This window comes from Corvus moneduloides, chromosome 4 (assembly GCF_009650955.1).
Source record: "Corvus moneduloides isolate bCorMon1 chromosome 4, bCorMon1.pri, whole genome shotgun sequence".
Classification (NCBI taxonomy): domain Eukaryota; kingdom Metazoa; phylum Chordata; class Aves; order Passeriformes; family Corvidae; genus Corvus; species Corvus moneduloides.
Genome location: NC_045479.1, coordinates 28,257,536 through 28,279,316, shown reverse-complemented (window position 1 = coordinate 28,279,316; position 21,781 = coordinate 28,257,536). Strand labels below are relative to the sequence as shown.

Genomic DNA, 21,781 nt, shown 5'->3' with positions numbered 1-21,781 from the left:
GAAAGAGACTGCTAGCACGAAATTCTTGGCTGAGCAGACGTTCTGGTGTGTAAAAGTAGATTTTAATGTTTTGGGATTACTTTGCTCACGTAATTTTTCATCATTGATCACTTAATTCTGTTGCTGGCTTTTGGGTTGTTTTTTTCAAGTTGCTGACAAGAATATTAATTGGCCACTTTTGTACCTGAAAACTAAACTGAAAGCAAAGATGGACTGAATATCACTACAGGCTGGGCTCAATAGGATGATCTGTTTTAAGTAGCATAGCTGTAATTTTCATTATTACCTGAATCTCACAATCATTTAATAAAATTGCAGAGTATCACTGCATGACCCTAGAAATGAACTAAGGGGTTGCAGTTTTCCTGAGCTGATACTCTCCCCAGCACTAACAGTACTAAAACAAGGAGGCAAGGTTACCAATCTGCTTTAAATTTTTGAAAAATACCTCACTCTCTGCTCACCTTTTTCACTGCAGAAAGAGCTCTCTGCTTCTCTCTTTAGAGCTACTAAGCTACTATAAAACTTCCATTTTTTAGAACAGTGGAGATGTGTGCTTGAAGGGCAAACAGAGATTTGCAATACCTGTGGTGATTATGGGAGAGTTTCTGATCGCTCGCCTTACTGCTGAAGTCAGTACAGTGGTGTGACAACTTCATAGACACAGATTATTCTAAAATATTTTTTCCAAGTAAACTTTACCTTTGTGACTTAATTTTTTTGTCTTGCTTGCAGCAAGAAAAATTTCTGAAAGGATTATAATGCTTTAGACCTGCACTTCCTGGGAAGGAAGGGTGGGAGGTCTGCATACCTCTAAAGGCAAAGGGAAATGAATGGTCCTGTAACACTTTTTGCACGCTTAACTTACCTTGGAGACCATGCACAAGACTGTACACTCAGCTTTTCACTGGGAGATGTGTTCTAGAATTTGGAGGTTGAAAGTGAAATCCACAGTTGTTTATCCTGGCTTGTTTTCTGGTTAATGTTCCAAGGAGTGAGTGTACTCTTTTCATGCAGACAGACCTGTGCTGTGTCAAGGCTACTCAGATTAACTGTGCAGCTGGAATGTATTTTCCACATCACTTGTGTAGATGTTGCTCTACCAGTTCTCCAGTTCTGCCTCTGCAGATTCTTACTGGCTACTGACCACAAACGATGCATTCATAAAATTGAAAGCAAAGTAAATAAAATTACTGTAGCCTGGGATGCCTTTAATCCACAAAATATTTATTGTATAACCCTCCAACTCCTAAGGTGTATGTGCATGTGTACATATGTTGTTTCAGATATGATATGCAATGCATGCTTTAGCATGGCTGTTCTTTAATTCTGCTGCCTCCTTCAAATGCCATTTGGTTATTTTCAGGGGCTCACTTAAGAACTGTGTGGAAGAACAAAGGGACAGGGGTTGGTACAGTATCTGCGGATGTTTTCTAGGAAAACTTTGTCTTTTGACAGGTTTATTCTTGCCATTTGTCAGGTGGACTGGAAAGAGGTAAAAGAAAGGGGGAGGTAGGAATGGACCTATACCAAAAAGAGAAAAGCTTTAAACAAAGTATTTGAGGTTGACTGTGGGCAAAGAAGCAAAGAAGGTACAGAAGACCAGCAACGTGAAGCAGCCCAAAAAGACATGGAATGTGTATGAGGATGAGAATAGTGGGGGAGAAGAATGCTTGTATCTTCCATACAATCAAGAGTCTAGTAGTTTCAAGATGTTCAGGTATGGCCAACTGAGAACTTACACAGGCCTTACTGTATACTTACACTTCTTGATATAATTTCATTTACAGGCATTTTCTGAGTTGCTGTATCGCTTCTAATTGATCTTTATAGTAATTTTTATTCCTATTTAGTGCACTTCCCTCCCCCACCTTCCTCTGCTAAAACCATTCCCACTATCTTGTTACTGCCAGCTGCATTTTCAAATGTCTCAGCTCTGTTGTTCTTCAGCACCAAAATAGTCCCAGTAGTTCAGAGCAGTAGCCTTTCGGGACGTAAGTGGCTTCTCTTTGCTAATTCTGCTGCTCACTATAGTATTTTACAGACTTAAGAAATAATGAATGAATAAAACTTAGGATTCTTGAGCAGACACCGTGACACTGGGATAAAGCCATCAGCAGCATCAATAGGTCTTTCAGAGCGTTGTCCCTATAGATAGTTCTGTATTTTAAAGACAGAACAGTGCTGCACAGTAATTTTGATTTACAGTTACAAAGCCTCACACAAAGCCTTACACAAATTATTCCATCTAAATGTGACAAACTTTTGCACGGCATCAGCAATAGTTCTGAACATTTCTTGCTTTGCTGCATTTACCCTGTTAAATACTATTTAAAAAATAACCCAGTTTACAAAAATCATAGAGTGAATATATTGAGACAAAGTGCTACTGCTGTTCGACTACCTCTTGTTTAGCTGAAAGCCACAATTCTATTCCTTCTTTTGGAGCAGGAAAGCAAAACTGGAGAGCTGTCATTCTTGGGTCCTGCTTTCTTCATGAAAGCAAACTCTAAAGCTTAGAACATGATTTTATGCTTTAACACTGCTTTATTGTACAAAACAAGCAATTTATTAAATATAGCATCTGTCATTCTTCAGAAAGACAAATTCATGCAGAGAGATATGTTTTTTGTTCACATTATTATTTCTCCCTTGAAATAAGTATGACTTTCCTGTCCTGCTCAAAGGAATAGGAAAAATTTCAGGTTCAGGTGTGCTTCTAAAGGAAGCCTTTAAATATTGTCTGTCTTCTCAGTACTACACATGATGGAGTTAACAGTCCTCAAACACTGTTCTTTAGGCAGCAGCCTTTCAGTGATCAATTCATGTCTGAAATCTTGGTTATTTCATCCTTTGCATCCTTGATCTCGGTTTGAACTCTTGTTAGATTGGCCAATTTCTCATTGAGTAAAGCAATTTCCTTCTCCCGCCGTAACACTTCCTCCACTAATCTTCCTATTCTCAGTGTTAGGTCATTTATTAAGGGCTCCAAGATGGCAAACTCCTTTTTAACTTTGTACATCTTAGGTTTTAAATCATTTGCAAATGTAACTGTCTTCAGAACTTTTGCTCTGTCACCTTCAAGATTCAAAAGTCTATCGGAATGCTTGTTAAAATCACTCCTTAACTCAGACAGTGCTGTCTTAATTTGTTCGATTTTTCTTGCATTACTGGATGCCAGGCTTTGTATTTTGGTACTTCGGTCGATGCTACTGGTAAGGAGGTCACCTATATTTTTTACTGTTGCCTTTTCACCTTTTTCTACTTTATCTTCTAGTGTTTGCAAAGAATCTGTCAGTGCAGTCATTTCGGAGACCAGGCCTGAAATGCGCCTTATGTCAGTTTTTACTGTCACAATTGTCAATGTTACGTTTTTTGCTACAGAAGCCGCATTCTGTTCAGCGCTTGAAACTGCATGAAAAAGGCTGGTTAAATTCTTCTCCAGTTCTTCTTGTTTTTTAATTATGCTGCTAGACCATGTTTTCATTGTATAAATATCTTCCTGGAGATATTTAATGTGAGAAATTATGTGAAGATCTTCCAGCTGTTTCATTAAGTTCCAAGTCTTTTCACACTAGAGGGATACAAAAATATTTCTAGCTTAACAACTCAACGTCAAAATTCAAGCTATACTTTAATGAAATATCTTACTATTCTGATGTTCAATTTGAGTGCAAACCCTGTCTCTAAACTTGTGTTACAACACAACCAATTTTTTTTTTTTCTGGTCAGTATACGTAACAAATGTTAGTGCTTCTTCTCTTACAACGAAAAATTACAAGAAGGTGCTCCATGACTTTCCAAGGTGACCTCTGGAAACACAAGTCATCAAATGGAATCTTCTTCCATAAATAGGAATTTTTAAGTGTCCATAGAAGCTATTTTAGTGAAGGAAAACTCATGCTACTGCTGGATTTTTGTCTTGATTTCCTAGTTCACTCTTTTATTTTCTTATGATTGGTTCTTGATTTTCAAATTTGAGAGGAAAAAAGGAAATTACCTGAGTGATACAATCCTGTTCAATCCCCAATAAGTCAGGGTAGAACTTGGAGAGAAAAAAAACATTGAACAGGCAAACTGAAACACATTCTAAGAGGCTAGAATTAGTTTCATACTAATTCTTTTCTGGACACTAATAGTAAAAATATCACAGAAACAAATATTTTTAATTCTTCAACAGTGCTTGTCGTTCCTCAATAGCTCAGAACTGTTTGCTCAAAAGTAAAAGACCAAAATTTAGGTTGTGGAAAGTTGTCTTGTTTCCTACTTAATGTCCTCTAAGGATGAGGATTTCATGTTGAATTTCCTGTATATTCAGCTTTCAATAGGGTTGAAGTTGATGAAAGACATTAGACTAGAGGTCATACCACTGGCAATGTAGCCACGCTGCCCCAAAAAGATATGACGTAGAAACACTAGAATTGGAACACATTTGTGAAAAGTATTTAAAAAACATTGCTTTATATAATAGCTTTTCCTAATAGCACATGGAATATTGAAGTCTTTACTCTGTACCCTTTCTGAAGGAGCAGTTTATTTTGAATTAGATTATGTACCAGGATAGGGAAATTCACTACAATATATTTTTATTTTGAATATGACTGTAAACAGAAATTTATACATAAGCAATAATTATATGAAACCAACACAGCTTTAGAACATTGAGAAACACTGGTTTCATAGTCTCTTGAATGGGCAGTGTTACCCGTTTAGTGAAGATTGCAGTGGAGTTCTAGAGAAATGAATGTACAAACCCAGAATAATTCAAGTTAGGTCTGATTAAGTCATAAATGTTGTGGGTTCATACTGTTTCTACTAAGCAATCTCCTTTCCTGAGAAATACAAAATTATCAAGACAGTAAGTCTGCAGTCGATTTATGTTGTCCCTGAGGTCCAAATTTCAATAAATGACTATCAGGCCTATTCGGTAGTACTACATCATGTGTAAGTAGGTCTGTGGATAAACTGGATATTCCCTGGCCCCAAGCACGTAACTCCACTGATTTCATTAATTACTTTTGCAGCTCTTGGTTCAGCAAACTTTGGGAAACAATGTCAGCAACACTGTTAATTTTTTTTTCCTTTGAAATGCAGAGCAATACCAGACATATCGTGTAATGCCTAACAAAGAACATCCTACAGAAGAAAAGGTTAAACTTTGTTTCTAAAGCACCAAAACACACCCCCCCAAAAAAACCCAAAAAACCAACAAAACAGCCCTTGCACTAACACAGTGACAGACCAAGCCAAACATGTAAATTAAATGATGGAAGAAGAATCTAACAGGAGTATCTGTTAATAAGAACTTCAGTCGACGTGTAGTTCAATGACTTCAATGGCAGAACAAACCAATGCCAGTGATTTTAGGAGGCTGGAAAAGGCTGGAAATGAGGTCTAAGGAGGCCAGGTCCTTGGGGTCAAACAAATAAATGGTAACATAGCTGCTATGTAAATACCAGCTGCTTGTACATGCCAGAACAAGACAAGGTTCTCATTAGGGGGTGCTTCACTAGTATTTTCTGTAAGGGTGTTGTATCTAAGCTTCAGCTGTTAAAAATGTGTTCAGTGCTTTCCTGCAGCACAAAACCAATATGGTGTACAATACATTAAAAGCAAGCTACAGCTATCTCTACTGAGAAATAAGTGATTAATTGTTCACTGTTACAAGTCCATGGAACATAATACAAAAAGTAACAACAAAAGAAACTAAGTAGGGAAAACTAAATATAAACTAAAAATATGACCTTTCCCCCCTTAAATCTAAATTCTTTGCTTCAAATTAATTTTTAATAAAAAAGATATTTTAATAAATAAGCTGAAAATGATCCTTAATTTAAGAAAATATTCCTTTCCTTTAACAAAGTTACTGTCTTGCTCTCCAGCCTCTTCCTCAGCCTTTCAGGCTGTTCCAATGTCTCTTTAGATCAATGACAATACCTCAGCTATCCTTGACATACATTGAAATCACATTATTTACAAACAAGTGCTTTTTCATCAATGAAAAACCTAAGTCCAAATTCACTGATCCCTATTGTGGTCATTTTCTAAGTTAAAGCTTTCTAAAGTTCCTTCTTCTGCTTTTGAAGATACTGTTATGTCAGGCACTGTTTCTAGAACAGCTATTTCAGACCACACTTTGAACATGCTGCCATTGGACTGTAGGCCTTCAAGAACCTTCTGCATCGCCACTGTATCAGAAACAGTTTTCAGCATGTCATTTTCCACAGCGTACAGCTGTGTCTTCAACTCCTGTATCTTTTTCTCCATACCAAGCAATTCACTTGACAATCTAAGAATAGAGTGAATAGCATTTTCAATTGTTGGCAAATGGGTCTTGCACTCCTCAATTTTAGGTTCATAGTTTGCAAGTTTCTGATTCAGGTCTGTGTCCTTGGCTACCAGACTATTCTGTTCTTCTTCTAGCTTTTCAACTGACTTTGCATCCAAGTTCAACTTTTGTTCAACTCTAGAGAATTCATCATCTTCTTGTAGTTTTAGTGTTCTGATATTTCTGGCTGTACTGTCTTCCAAATCTCTTACTCTTTCTGAAAGGGATTTAATTCTTTGGTCAACTTCATTAATTTTAGAAGTAACTTCTGTGTGTATGAACTTTGCTTCGGATTTTAAACCACTAGCATTTGTGTTCATTTCATCCAGGCTTCTTCTCCAGAAATTTGTAACATTTTGGAACTTGTCATTAATGCTCTGCATCTTTAGAGAGAGAGTCTGTTCATTGTTCTGAATATCATTTATGATGTTATGAAGAGAAGATATTTCCTGCCCAAACTCAGTCATCACAGAGACGGATGAGGCAGCTTCCCGCAGGATACTTTCAGAAGGCTCAAGCTGCATTTACAACACAAAACAATGTCTGTGTCTACTTAACAAAAGTAAGAACAGAAAACCATTTCCATTTATTAAGAGAGAATAAAGTCCCTTAAAAGCCACTGTACTTGTTACAAAGCTCCTCCATGATGCGTTTCCATGTTTCATCTTTAAAATATTGTTGGTTAACCTAGCATGAAAAAGTCACGGAAAAAAGGTATGTCTGTTGTTGAATTTCTATAGAATATATGCAATTTTCCATGTTTGGTTTTTTTGGTGTCCAAAATACAGTAAATCCCATGCAACATTTTGCAATCTGAAGTGCAGTATATAAATAAACAAATTACATCATGTATAAATGACATTATTCTGAGATCAGTGCTAAAACAAAGTCACTGGCATGAGCCATGTTGTGCTACCATCATTATCTGTGAGGTATCAGGGATAATTCGGCAGCCAGCACAGCTTTTCTACTTGATAGTGTCACACATGGTAATACATGTTTCACTACTACTGTATTTTCTTATCTATCACTTCATTATGTCTTCATATTATTAGAACAGATCTGCTACATCAAAATGCCTGTAAATTTTCTTCAAATCAATGTATGTTAGAATCACACACAAAAGAGGACTGGTAGAATGAAATATGTGCATATATGTAAGTTCTTAAAAATAGTTTCGTTCCTGAAAAATAATACTGATATACAACCACTGTATTCACATACTGGAACAATGGCATGGATTGACATGCTTTGTCACATGAAACAGTCTCTAAAGGCCTATTCACAGGCAAGTAAAACACATTATGAAAACTTATTTTAAATCAGTCAGTTAAACTAACAAAATAACAATGAAGTAAAACAATGACAAATGTTCACCAAAGATTATCCAATTAAGATGTTAATGATTACCTTTTCAGAAATTAGGTTTACTTTATTTCCCACATCCAGGATTTTTCCAGCTTCTTGCTGTAAGAAATTGTACTTTCTTTCCAGATCAGCAAATTGGCCTGACTGCTGAAATAGAAACCTGCAAATTTCAAGTAAATAAACAGAAAACATAAGTACTTAATTAGCATATATTAAGTATTCCAGGACCTGATTCACAGCAAATAGTTACTGGTGGAATTTGTGTTCACAAAATTTGCTAGATCAATACATGACAGAAAAAAAAATTAATGAAGTTGATCTGTCTTGATACTGGAGTTAACGTTCCAAAAGAGGTGGAACAAGGAAGCATCCGTAGATGTCTTTGCTGTTAGACTGCATGCTAAGGTAACTAAGCCACTGATACTGCTAAGATATTTTAAAACATCTTTAACAAAGATATTTGACCTTTACTTAAAGACTCCACCTGATGAACAGTTTATCACACTGCTGAGCAAATTATTTACAGAGAACTCCACTTCTTCTGTCGAATTATTTACTGCCTGCCAAATGAGCACTTACAGTCAGACTAAGCTGCTCTTCAGGTAGATGTAGTCTCCAAAGGAGTTATTTAGAATTCATGAGCAAGGCACCTTCAACACGATGTAACAGATGGAGCTTCTATAGTAATGTAATAGTAACTGCACACCAATGTTTCCATGCGGGTGAATACTGCTACTCTTTCCTTGATCCTTCTGGCTTTAACAAGTTTATAGGCATTTAGCCCAAGCACTCTGGTGACATGTATATCAAACAGCCCACAGAATACAAAAGAAAATACTAAAACCCTCTTTAGAGAGTTACCTACCAGGTCACCACCAGGCAAACAGCAAGAGAAATGATACTCAAACTTGTTCTTGAGTCCATCCAAAAAGAATTCCGATTATTGCTGGTCCTGGGACTTGCCAGCTTCCCATAATTACTGTGCTTCTCGGCTTTTTGTGAACCTTCGTTGGTCTTGGATGAAGAAATACCTTTTTTCCTTGGCTTAACTTCAGACATATTGTGGCCTGAAGCAAATGAGAGAGCTAGAAAAAAAAACCAGAAAGGACTAGTTTTTACTTCTTACTTTTAAACATCCTCAAACACAAACTTTTGCTCTTTAAGTACACAAATACATCCCCAAAAATGTTTCTTTTGGTGTTTACTATGCTTCCTAGTTATGTGAACTTTTGTAAAGTATCATAATACTTTCACTAGCTTTCTGTATTACAGAGCACTGCTTTCGTGTTTTCTCCAACTGAACTGGCTTTTCAAGCTTAAGCTAATTTCACCTTTCCAGAAATATTTCGTCTGCTGTGGCATAAGCTATTTTAAATATGTAAAATCACAAGGATTAAAAGCATATTTCTGTTTGTAGCTGATGACTGTCACAAGTTCATCAGCAATGTCACTGACGACCTTGTGTTTTACCTGTAGATTTAAAAAATATTACCTACACCACACTAAAAGGGGAAAGTTAATTTATCAATTTAAAAAATACAATAGCAAATCAAGCTTTAATTTAGAAATAGTTCTGTTATAATGATTTCATGTCATCTGTAAAACACAAACATCAGTTAATAAGAAGTCATGATAGAAAAATTCAGAAGATTCGTGAAATCATGCCTCTAGAAAAAAGAAAAACTGTAACTTCTTCTTGATAAAATTAAGGTCAGAATAGATTGAGGCAATATGAATCTCTAGCTCATATTTTAACCAACCAAGTGAAGTACAGAGTGTAGGTTTTAAGCCTAAAAGCTTCCACCATACAGCTCAAAATAGATTTGATCCTTGGCAAAGTTGCTTTAGCATAATTTGAGACCAAACTGTTGTGCTGTTTCATTGGATCGCTTTGCAGCATTACCGCTTAGTCACATATCAAAATATAAATATTTGGAGATTCTTACAAAGTCACTTACAGGGGTAAAAAGCATTGTTTAAAATCTAATCTGTCATGCAGGTACCTTAGAGCTGTTTGAGTCACAGTACTAGGAAACATGCTCTGAGCTTGAAATATGGAGAAAAACAAGTTTTTAATTTCCCAAAAAAAAAAAAACCCCAACCAACCAAAGTTAAAGTGGAGGCAAAAAAAATAGAGATCTGAATAGTTGTTAGGAAAAGAGTTTAACAGAGAAAAGCAAAGTTCTGCTTTAAAAGGACGGCTTCAGCGCGCAGCCCGGTGCGATACAGAGGGATGAGCCGCAGCTCCCCAGAGACCCTCCCGGACCCCCGGCCGCGCTGGACCCGCGGCACCCAAAGTGACCCACTGCCCCCTCCGTCCCCGAGGCTCCCGGCAAGCCCGACCACCCAGAGCAGCCCTGGCGGCCCCTCTCTCTCGCCCCCCCGCCGCCGCTGCCCGTACCCGCCGCGCTCCTCCGGCCTCAGCTGCGGCGGGCGGAGGCGGGCCGGGCCGCCCTGCCCCGCAGGCACCACGTTTACAGGCCCCGGGGCCCCTCCCCTGGCTGCGGCTGGCGCATCGCCGCCCGGCGCGCCACGTCCGGGGCCCGCCCGCCGCCGCGGGCAGGCGAGCGAGCGAGCGATCCCGGCACGCACAGCCGGGGCTCGGCGGCTCCGCGCCGGCGCGGGAGGGAGCGCGGGGCTTTGTTCGGCGGCGAGCGAGCGGGCGGGCCGGCCCGGCCCTTCCCTTCCCTTCCCTTCCCTTCCCCTCCCCTCCCTTCCCCCCCACGCCCGGAAGGAGGAAGCGCTGGCGGCGCCGCCTTCCCAGGAGCCGCGGGGCAGCGGCTGCGCCTCGGGGCTCGGCGGGGGCTCGGGGCCGGCGGTGCCGGGGCTCCGCACCGCCCGCCAGGTGAGCGGCGTGGCGGACACGCAGGGACGGACCGGAGCTGACCGCGAGGGGTCCGCCTGGGCGGGGCAGGGGGCGGTGGCGGGCGGTCTGAGCGCCTCGGTTTCTGTTCCGTTCGCGGCTAGCAACAGCGGCACGGTGTGAGTTAACCCTTTGTTTTGGGTGTTTGTGGAGCGATTTCTTTTGTGTTTGATTCACGTGTGGCATTATTATTATTAGTTTTTCTACCGGGAAGCTCTCGCGTCCCCTTTCCTCCGTGTGCGGTGAGATAAAGGTAGGGTGGAAGGCTTTCCTAAGTGCGTAATTTTCAGTGAAATTAGGAAATTCTGTCAGTACGGCAGAAGAGGCGCTCCATCCCGGACTTATCCAAAAGGCAGCCGTTCTACATCTACCCCCGCTCCTGAAGGAGAGAGTGCCAGAAAAGGTGAACGCTTCTGCAGGTACCTGCCTAGTTGCTCTGTGGAGGATTTTGGAACTTGTTTATGGAGCTTTCCTGGCAGGATTGTGATCGGAAGAGAGCGTTTTTGATCGATTGGGGACTCGCGGAGCAGCTGATTAGTTCTGGAACACCTTTATGCTGTAGTCAGCTTCACCTTCTGTTTTCTTCAGACATTTTTTTTTTATGACATGGAGGAAGAATGCAAGTTTAGAGTCGTGTCAGATGCTGGCAAAGGAAGGTATCGCACAGTCAGTGGCAGTGATGGGTGCTCCCTCTTCCATCATATGTCAAGATCCAAGCGTCCTTGTGTGGAGTCTTGAACTTGGAGACAACAATGTGTTTTATCCCCTGCAATGAGACCCAGTCCTCTTTCTCATCCCGTTGTCCCAATCACATGGTCCAAGGACTTAAAAAAAATTGAGGGATGTAGTGGGTGGGGAGAAGACCTTTTCATAGAGACATTTAGCAAGTTGCTAGTATATGAGAAGCTTTTAGTCTTTGGTTTTGTAGTTCTGAAAGTGCTCATAAACATAAATTAATAGGAATGGGGAAAAGAATTTGTATTTTCAGAATTACCAGATGCTTTGCTGCTCTTTTAACATCAAAATTCATAAGCTGTTTTAAAACTTCTCTCCTTGTGCTTGTAAGTTATGTTCCCATTCTTACTTGATTTCTCCCCCCCCTCCTCTTTTTCACACTGAAGAAATATGGATGTCAGGAGTAGAAACTATTTGCTTATGAATCGTCAAGCATTGGAAAATGATATCAAGACTTCTTATATTATGGATCATATGATTTCTGACGAAGTACTAACATTACAGGAGGAGGAAAGAGTGAGGCAGCAGGTAGAATAATCTCTCACTGCTATTTATCTTCCTAGTCTACTCATATATTTTACCATCCTTTTTAAAAATACTAATTTCTGGCTAATTTCTGGATTTTTCAAATTCTAAAGTGTATGCCTAGCACACAGTTTTTATTGTACTTCCTAAGGTTGAGTTAAGAGCTTGGTAAGTTAAAGGCTATTTCTGTAGCTATAAATAGTTTATAATTTACAGAGTGATAGATGAAATGATTTCTAAGGTCTCTTAGTTTTGTATAATACCTCTTCTAATTTTTTTTTCTAGAATACACGGAAGGAGCGAGCAGCTATGCTAATAAACATTATTCTTACAAAAGATAATAATTCATATAGATCCTTTTATAATGCACTGCTTCTTGAAGGGTACAGAGATCTTGCTGCGCTTCTTCAGGACGGCATCCCTGCCATCTCGTCTGGTAACAGAAAGAGTTCAATGGATGGAATGACTTCCCATGGTCAGTGTAACTACAGCAATCCCTGTGCTTGAGCGTGAAGACAAGTTGTGTTTTTTATTCCTTAGAATAAAAATATATGTATATATATAAAATATATATATAATAATGTGTCATACCTGTTCCAATGAAAAAGGAGCAGTTGGTGCATTGGCTTGTTTTCATTGTGTAATAACTATGTGTGTATTTCATGTAATAAGTAATGTGGCAGGAGAGTTACAACAGTTACAACTTTTATAGGTCATCTTGTAAGTGTTCATATTAAGTAATGTTTGTTTTAAAAGGCAGGCGACCTGAAGCTCTTACGGTTTTCTCTTATTGGTATAATTTTGTGTTGTAAGTGAAAAGAAGGGACTCTCATTGTATGCACTAAAGAAGTTGAATCTATCAGAAAAAACTTGTAGCCTTCCAAAATTCTGATACTTACCTTGAAGAGTAATCTTTAATCTTTCAACCTACTTTCCAAGAATTGATCTAATTATTAGGTTACTTAATTCTTTCCACCAGATCTTTTAATGACCCTACATAAGTTCCATAATTTTACCTGCATTGTCATCGTTATCATCTTTGACTGACATGAAATAAATTTGTAGTTTCTAATGGGCAGAACCTTCTAACTGCATATGACTGACTGCCGTATTTACTGGCACTCTACATTTAGTAAGTGTCAAAGGCATGATGGAGTTTAAGGCTGTCTTAGATAATCAAAGTTCATCAGTTATGTCGCTCCACATGGCCACAAAGTGGGCAGATGAAGTACACATTTCCTTTCCTGTTATGCTTTACCTCTTCTATTTCAAGTAGTGCTATCTCAGCTTAAATCAGTGGAAAGTCATGCTTGGACCCAGTGCTGTGCTGTGAAGTGCCAAGGAAAGGCCTTACACAGCATCCTTTCTTTTCTGCTGCATCCACGGCGTGGTGACTTCTGGCTGAGAAAGTGACTTGATTGCTGGGTATAGTAATGTTGAGCTCCTGTGTTTGCTACAGTTTTCCACGGGAGCTGTTAATTCTCTTTTTACTTCTAGGTCTTAATGTAACAAGCTTTCCTCATGCAGTTATTAATTTGAACACTGTTTTAGGTAGGGGGCTAGTTGCCTGCTAATTAATCTGTTTCTAAAAAGCAGGTTTTTTTCAGTATTTGGTTTTTGAGTCCAGCAGTTTTTAGGGCATTTTTATGGGACATGAGAAGGGGAGGGAGCCCACTTGTTATTTTGGGTGAAGATTTGTGTGGTGTTGAGTTTGAAGAGGCATCACATTTAGAACTCCTGTTTTATTTTGATGTTTCTTGTTCTTAACTTTAGTGAAGACCATTCTCTGCGAAGGAGGCGTACCACAGAGACCAGTTGTGTTTGTCACTCGGCCAAAACTGGTAGATGCTATTAAAAAGAAACTGTACTGCTTGGGAAGTGAGCCAGGCTGGGTCACAGTTTATGGAATGGCAGGCTGTGGGAAGACTGTCTTAACAGCAGAAGCTTAAGGGATCCTCAGCTCTTGGAAGGTACTGCCAGAAAAAACATCTGTTATTTTTATAAAAATCACTATAGGTGTAGGCATGTTGGACATGTATGGTGCAATATCATATGTCATCTTGAAAGTGATTTAGGTTTCTAAATTTCTTAGGTGATTCTGAAATATTTGCTTGCAACATACAACTGTCACAACCATTTAGTGCTCTAGGACTACTAAGTATTTTATTAGTTTGTAGAAAAAGGTTTTGAATAGCTTTTCACCTTAGAATCTGCTTTGGTTTATGAGAGTAGATGCATCCTTAATTAACTTGAAATTGCTATTTCTGTTAGTGCAAAATAATATATCTAGTTATACTCCTTTTGGGCATTGCTTGTAAAGTCCTCAGACTCCTCTCCTTGCTATGTGAATTTGAAAAAGTCTTGCTCTGACTTTTACCTATATTTTAATAGAGACAGGCATTTGTGGATGGTAGTGTTGCCTTAGCTTAAAGCAGATCCTAGATAAAACCGTTCAATGGCATTTTTTCTATTTTATTTACTTTTCCTTGCATAGGACACTAGGAGGAGAAAGTAGTACTTGGCATTTAAAAAAAAAAAAAGTAGGGATAGGTACTGTAGCATCCTCTGCTACAGCTGACTCTTCTAGATGGCTTTTGATCACTGTTTCAGGATTATTTTTACACCCCAAACTCCCAACTCCTGCAGTACTACAGGGTTAAAAATGCAAATGCTAGGTCAGGCTAGCAGAAAGATGGATGCAAAAGGGGCTGTGGAGGGACAGGCAGGAAGACATGTGGAAAGGAGGGACAACAGCATCAGCGATGGTGTGAAGTTTCTATGGGTACTTGCCCTATAGAGTCTGTTCCTTTAAAAATGGACTGGAGTGGTCTTGTAGAACCACCCTTTGGTGTTAATTGCAAGGATGGCTTGCAATATACTTTACAGGTTTGTATTTTAAGTAATGCTGACTTACTACTGTAAGTTGCTAGTAAATATTTAAAATTATTTAAAATGTATGGCATGATTAATATTGCTTTTCTTGTTAGATTACTTTCCAGGAGGAGTTCACTGGATCTCTGTTGGGAAACAGGACAAAGCAGGGCTCCTCATAAAACTTCAGAATCTCTGTAGTAGATTGGGACATGACTCCGCTCTTCCACAAAGGCCACTTAACATTGAGGAGGCTAAAGATCGTCTTCGTTTGCTGATGCTACGCGAATACCCCAGGTGATGTCAGTAAAATCAAACACTATTCTTTAACTGATAAAACTCTGCAGAGTAACTTTGGTCTAATTATGTGAGGTGTCTGTGTTGTGCTTACATGTGTCTGTGACGTGTGTTTTTTTTTTAACCAACATCCTAACTTAGGCTAGTAAGGCTTCTGCTAACAAAGTATGTTAAGCAGCTGTACAGGAGTCATATCTGCTTGAAAAAGCAAATAGTGAAATAGTGAAAGATGGGAACAAACAATTGGAAATAAGGATTGCTTTAACTTCCCGTGTTCTCATTGTGTGTGTAGACTGGTTTACTGATGTGTGAGGATCATAACAGCAGAAAAAAGGGTGCGTATCACTGCAGAAAATTCTTCCTTTACAGAACAGCTGGTGTCTTTAAAAAGTGTGTGATCTAGAGGTACCAAAATGAAAACAGATTTTCATGATGTGACCAGTTATTGTCAAGAAACCAGGGAAACTGTTCAAACTTCAAGGAAAGTGACTTGATTTAATTAAGCAGCATCTCAGTCACTGCACAGCTTTTTGGACCTTTGAGAAATAGGTTTTATTATTTGTTGAGGATTTCATTACTCTCTGGGAAAATCTGTACTAAATTAAATAAGCCTGCTTGTCAGTGAGTTACCTTGGGAATAATACTCTAGCCTTGTGATCTTTGTAGATAACATAGAATAGAATAGTGGCATTTTTGTACAGGGGGAAAAGAAAAAATCTTTCTTGTGAAGAAAAGATGCGAAAAATATTTCCAGGTCCTCCAAAATAAATCTATCTGTTTATCAGCTGCAAGTGCACTTTTCCGTGAAGGGTGTGAAGTGGTTGTCTCCATTGAGACATTTCCGTTGCTATTTCTTGTTTATTAACAAGCAAAACAAATTAAAACTCTTCAATACAGAAGTGGCCATGGGAGGAAGTAGAGGGGAATGTGCTGGGGAGTAAGGTTCATAGAGGGTGCAAGTGTATTGGAAACAAAGCTTCACTGGTTGTGCAGCTTGGGAAGGAGCTGGCTCTACTCTGGAATTCTCTTTGGCGACAAGAAGTCACTTTAGCTGTATCTGGATTCAGGCACATCTCTTGGGAATGAAGTATTAGACAAAGGATTCAGATTGTGAAGCTAGTATGTTTCTTGGGATTAAAGTATTAGTCAAATGAAAAATTGGAACTATGATATACTTTAAAATAAGAAATTACAGAATTGAGTCTCCTGTGATAGTTATCACAGGGTATTGCTTGTTGGTTTGGGGTGGTTTTTTTGTTTGTTTTGGTTTTTTGTTTTAAGGTTTTTTTAATAATCCTAATTAGGATTTAAGATTTGTTGGTGTGACTTGAGGAGAAAAATCATGGGTGCCTAATGAATTTGAAGTGCTCAGATTAATTAAAAACAAAATCAGGCTGTCATTCATGCCACCCAGCATATTTTCAAGTGTGGAAGTGACACAAAACGGGTCCTTTATGGCTGTGATAGTATTCTTGTGAACCCTCTGATTTATCAAAAGGAGGAGTTGTATAAAAATGAGATAGGGGTATCCAAGAGTTAAATGTGTCTTTGAGAATGGGGTATGATGTGTATGCACTCCTTTAAGGAGGATCAAATCCTTATTTACGGGCTTTGATGGTGTAAGTACCACTTAGCCGAACAGAAATGAGGAAGTTTTGTCATGCTTTGGTGGGAATTGGACAATTTAACCAGTACCTAGTGGAGCGGAAAATTCCATCCCTTAAAAAAAAAAAGGTAGTAAATGGAGACCATTTGTAGGATTAGATGTCAATGATTAAACTCACTGAATGCAAATAACTGGTATTTCTTTTCATACATCTACTTGCTGCTAGTCTTTTTGACTTCTTGCTTCCTTAAAACCAGTCTTGTAAAAACAGTTTTCAGTGACTTCTCTGTCATATATAGGCAGGTGTAGGGAAGTCTACTGTACATTATTCTAGTGAGATTCCATATGGGAAACTGAAAACCTGGCTGGCCATAGGACTGGAATATGTAGTCACTGGAACGTCGTTTATGTATGAAGAGCCTTGCCATTCAAGACAATTGCTTCACAAGAGGATTAGTCTCATATAGCTTTCCAAAGATACAAGAACAAAACTAAAAACTCCTGAGTCAAAAGGAAAGCTTAAATGCTTTCCCACAAAGCTTATCACTAGCCTGTGTCAGAGTTATCTAGTCTTGTACAACCCTTTTCTTCATTTATGACACCTAGTGACTTAAAACCAGTAAATATTTCTGTTTTGCCTGGCGTCTACTAATGGAAATATTTCTCAAAACATTGTTGTTTACACTTCAGTTGTAGCTACGAAATAATAAATGGTAAAAATGTTTTTGAGATAACTGCATTCAGCTTCTTGTGCAGTATTTAATCACGGAATCACCAAGGTAGGAAGAGACGTTCAAGATCATCAAGTCCAACCATCAACCCAGCACACCACCATAATCACCCCTAAACCATATCCCCAAAGTGCCACATCCAGACACTTCTTGAATGCTTTCAAGAGACAGTGACTCCACCACTTCCCTGGGCAACTTATTCCAGTGCTTAACCACTCTTTTAGGAAAATTATTTTTTCTGATATCTAATATGAACCGCACCTGCTGCAACTTAAGGACGTTTCCTCTCATCCTTCCACCTGAGACATGGCAAAGACACTGACTCCCACCTGGCTACAACTTCCTTTCAGGTCATAAAGATTGTTAAGGTCACCCCTGAGCCTCCTGTTCTCCAGTCTAAACAACCCCAGCTCCCTCAGCCGCTCCTCTTAGGACATTTTCTAGACCCTTTACCAGCTTCGTTACTCTTCTCTGGACATGCTATTAAGATACTCTACATACTAATATAAAAAAATTATGCAGTGATACTTTGTAAATTCTGAAAATATTCTTTTATTATTAAAATGCAATACTCTATTTTGGCGCTAAAAGTTGATCTGAAATATTTCTTCATGCCCTAGATCTCTTTTGGTCCTGGACGACATTTGGGATTCCTGGGTGTTAAAAGCATTCGATAATCAATGTCAGGTTCTCATCACGAGCAGGGACAGGAGTGTAACGGATGCTGTGGCTGGTAAGGAACAGTTTCCTCTCCTGCACCACAGATTTTATGTGTCTTTGTCTGCAGCTTGTTCATGTGAACTTTCAAAAAAATCTGATAGAATCTGTCTATCAATTTGTGCACAAGTGGCCAGGTTTTAGAACTCTGCTCTGTAAGACTTTATGCTCTTTGTGAAATAAGTGTTGTATGTTATCATGGAAATTACATGTTTACATTGAAGAGTGCAGTGATTCTCAACAGAATAAATTAACCTCTGTGGCACTGATGCTGTTAGATTGATTATCTCTACACTATTCAGCAGTGACTGCCCATAATGCATGTGTAATTATTAGCTTATAGGCTATTTTTTTCTATGTATATATCTCTAATGCAAGCTGATTCTGGTAAGTAGAATTTATACCCTTCTTAGTCCTATAAAATACTACGCAAAAAATCATGAACCTGTGCTCGAGATTTTACTTGGAAAATACTTTGAATTTCCATAGGGTTTTTCACATGTTTTGAAATTTTTTCCATGTTTCTGTTTCTAGTGCAATAAGTACGAGGTTCATGGGGAAAGTGGACTAGCACATGAGAAGGGCCTGGAGATTTTATCCCTATTTGGTGAATATGAAAATATCAGAACTGGCCAGAACAAGCTAACTCTCCTTGTAAGAGAATGCAAAGGTATTCCAGTTGCTCTTTGTTGTACAATTCACCACTGAAGGTAGTATTTTTCTTCTGTATTTTGACTTAAAAATAGAGAAGGGAAAACCCTTTGATACTGTGTATGTTAAGCAAAATACAAGTGCTTGTTAAATATTTTTGGGGTTTTTTAAGCTAAGCAGAAGTCTCATGTTGATTTTTGAGTAGTTTTCTTCAGCATATTTTCTCTCTGCACCACAATTACACTTAAATTTGTTGAGTTTGCAGATGTCTACATGGAGTGCTTGTTTTGTCTCTCCTCCACGCCTCAAGAATTTAATCAGTGCATTGGGAATACTACCTGATTCAGTCACTTGACCATCAGCTGTTGGATTGTGTTCCTTGATGACCTCTAAAATTGATTTAATCTTTTCCTTCAGGTTCTCCTCTTGTGATATCCTTGATAGGTGCATTACTACGAGACTTCCCTAACCGCTGGGAATACTATCTCAGGCAGCTGCAGAATAAGCAGTTTAAAAGAATAAGAAAATCTTCCTCTTATGATTACGAAGCCCTTGATGAAGCAATGTCCATAAGTGTTGAGCAACTGGATGACAATTACAAAGACTACTATAAAGACCTCTCTATCCTCCCAAAAGATGTTAAAGTACCTACTAAGGTAATAACAGCAGTGCAGAAATCTTGTGATTTTTAGTGAGATACAAAAAAAAACCTTAAAGAATTCTTAAAATTTATAATTGTCGTGTATAACTTCTGCAGTATATAACTTAATTATAATTGCTAGATTGGGTAGATTTGTTCCATTATCGTGTCATGACTTGTATTGTTAGTAATGGAACTAAAATAATCCTGAGTAAACATATCTGTAATGTTTAAGTTTCATGTGCATTCTGTATATTGTTTTTTAATTAGATTGTAGTTGAGCTCATTGAAAGCTTGAAAACTGTTATTTGGAATTTGTCTCCTTTTATGATCACTATAAATCAGCACAAATAGACAAAAGATAGGCTAACTTGTGGTATCTTTCCTGTGTTTTGGTATGAAGGAACTGGTAACTTAGTGAACTGGTTACTCTTTGTAATGTGTCTGTATTTGTTAGTGTGCATTTTGTTGTCAGTTACTTGGTATCCTTTTATAATATTCATACAAATCATATTACAACTTGGTTCTGATTCTCTTCTCTGTTAATGCATTAATATTTCTTAGGTTCTTTGTATTCTTTGGGATATGGAAACTGAAGAAGTTGAAGATATACTACAGGAATTTGTTAACAAATCCCTGTTGTTCTGTGATCGTAATGGGAAGTCGTTCCATTACTATTTACATGATCTTCAGCTTGACTTTCTCACAGAGAAGAATCGCAACCAGCTTCAGGTAGCAAATCAACTGATACTTTCAGCTTTACTCTCCACAGCTGGGCATTTTTCAGAAAATGTTGCTTTGTTGTATGTTATCCTGAGTAGCTTCATAGCATAGGTCCAAATTAAGTTTAACTTAAGGCTGACTAATTAAAAATATTTATTTTCAACTTGAAACTGTGGAGGGATTTCTTGATGATTCCATTTGCACCTAAGAGACTAATCTAAGAGAAGACTCTATATCCATTATTTCTCTATCAGATGTTTCCAGCAGGAGATGTAAATGTTCCACTGTTGAGTTCCAAAGGCATCAAGATTCTATCAGAATAGGAAACTTCTTCTTTAATGCAGAGAAATGCTTTTTGCTCCCTTTTTTTCAGTTTAAGGCAGTAGTACTTTCATGAAGATGACCTGTAAGTTGGGACTCAGTTTCACTTCTGAAGGACAAGGCAGAAATAGTAGATATGAAGAAAAGGCAAGTTTTTTGACTTGCTTTAATTCTATATATGTAAGGGTCCTATTTTTGTTGGCTACCCACATTTAAGATGAAAAGAGATTTGGTAGCTAATCTCAGTCTGAGAAAGAAGGTTAACAGCTTGCTTTTGTGTCTTTCAATATCCAGAGAATGTTTCTGGAGCAGTCTTTAGCAATAAATTAGGTTAGGTGTATAATTTTGGAAGGTAAGCTTTTTTATTTCATTTTTTAATGTATTACAATTGAGAAATATTATTCCTCAACGCTATTTATAATGTAATAATAATACTACTTATAATTCCTCAGTGCCAAAAGTGTGTTTTTCTTCACATTGCAGGAGCTACATAAAAACATAGTAAATCAGTACAAGAAATACTACAAGCTTAATACACCTGTTCTGTCTCAAGAGGATTGCATGTACTGGTATAACTTCCTAGCGTATCACATGGCAGGTGCCAACATGCAGCAGGTGGGTTCTGACAGGTGTCCTTTGCTTCCCTTTTTCACCCATTCTTACCTCTGCTTTTCCCTCCAGGCCTTTTCCCAGCTGAGCCTCTCTTCACCCAGACTTCAGTCCAGCTGGGTAAACACTCAGCATAGTCTTTAGGAGGTCCTCTGATAATCACTGTCCCTTACAAAAACTACTTTATTTCTACCCTTTGTATCTTGGCTTTTCAACCAGTTCTTGAGAAGACTTCCTATTTTATACCATAATAGCTTGTGTTTTTCTTTTCCTTTTTAACAAGCTTTAATAAGAAGCCTTCTCTAAACCTTTTTGAAAACCCAAGCTTTATTTATTGTATAATAATACAAGTAAATTGATTTCATCAGAGAATATCATCATAGTTACTTTTTTCTCTTCAGAAGTCTGGTTAGATTTTTGCTCTTATGTCATACAGATTTGTGTGTAAAAATTCATTATCTGACTTCAACAGCAAAATAACCCTATCAAGAGTTAGATGGGCAAGTCTCTTGTTTCCAGGATTGTCTTGGCACCTTAAAAAAATGCTGTCATTTTTGCCAACTACTGTTCTTTAGATACTGAGCTAGTATAAGATTCAAATCATGCAGAAAGATTAATAATTAGTAGTTTCACTTGAATTTCGGTTTCAAACACACTGAATAGCATTTGATCCTGGTTTTTTATTGCTTTATTTCACATGTTCTCAAACCTTTTCATCTGAGCTTCTTTCAAGATGGCTCATCTGACTCATCATATAATACACTTTGTGGATTTATGTCTTATAGGAACCTTCATA

At 38.3% G+C, this 21,781-nt stretch overlaps 2 protein-coding genes across 3 annotated transcripts in view; one reads left to right on the top strand and one right to left on the bottom strand.

Annotated features, from left to right (window-relative positions):
- Positions 1-1,206: 1,206 nt before the first annotated feature.
- Positions 1,207-10,245, bottom strand: IKBIP (IKBKB interacting protein). 2 transcript variants are annotated; one of them, XM_032107819.1, is made up of 4 exons: positions 10,098-10,230; positions 8,562-8,781; positions 7,739-7,856; positions 1,207-3,574 (listed from the first exon to the last, which is right to left on the bottom strand). In XM_032107819.1, exons 2-4 carry the CDS (start codon positions 8,753-8,755, stop codon positions 2,819-2,821), a joined length of 1,068 nt encoding a protein of 355 aa, XP_031963710.1. In that variant the 5' UTR covers positions 8,756-8,781; positions 10,098-10,230; the 3' UTR covers positions 1,207-2,818. The 2 variants fall into 2 exon arrangements, with proteins under 2 accessions (XP_031963710.1, XP_031963709.1); XM_032107818.1 differs by lacking the exon at positions 1,207-3,574 and adding an exon at positions 4,570-6,846 and having other exon boundaries at positions 8,562-8,779; positions 10,098-10,245.
- A 322-nt stretch (positions 10,246-10,567) lies between these two features.
- Positions 10,568-21,781, top strand: part of APAF1 (apoptotic peptidase activating factor 1) — a 30,813-nt gene continuing 19,599 nt past the window's right edge. Inside the window, 11 exon segments of the mRNA XM_032107201.1 lie at positions 10,568-10,678; positions 11,681-11,822; positions 12,105-12,294; positions 13,593-13,760; positions 13,763-13,789; positions 14,807-14,987; positions 17,945-18,057; positions 18,577-18,711; positions 19,110-19,348; positions 19,897-20,064; positions 20,860-20,991. Coding sequence (XP_031963092.1) covers positions 11,685-11,822; positions 12,105-12,294; positions 13,593-13,760; positions 13,763-13,789; positions 14,807-14,987; positions 17,945-18,057; positions 18,577-18,711; positions 19,110-19,348; positions 19,897-20,064; positions 20,860-20,991 — 1,491 coding nt within the window. The 5' untranslated portion in view covers positions 10,568-10,678; positions 11,681-11,684.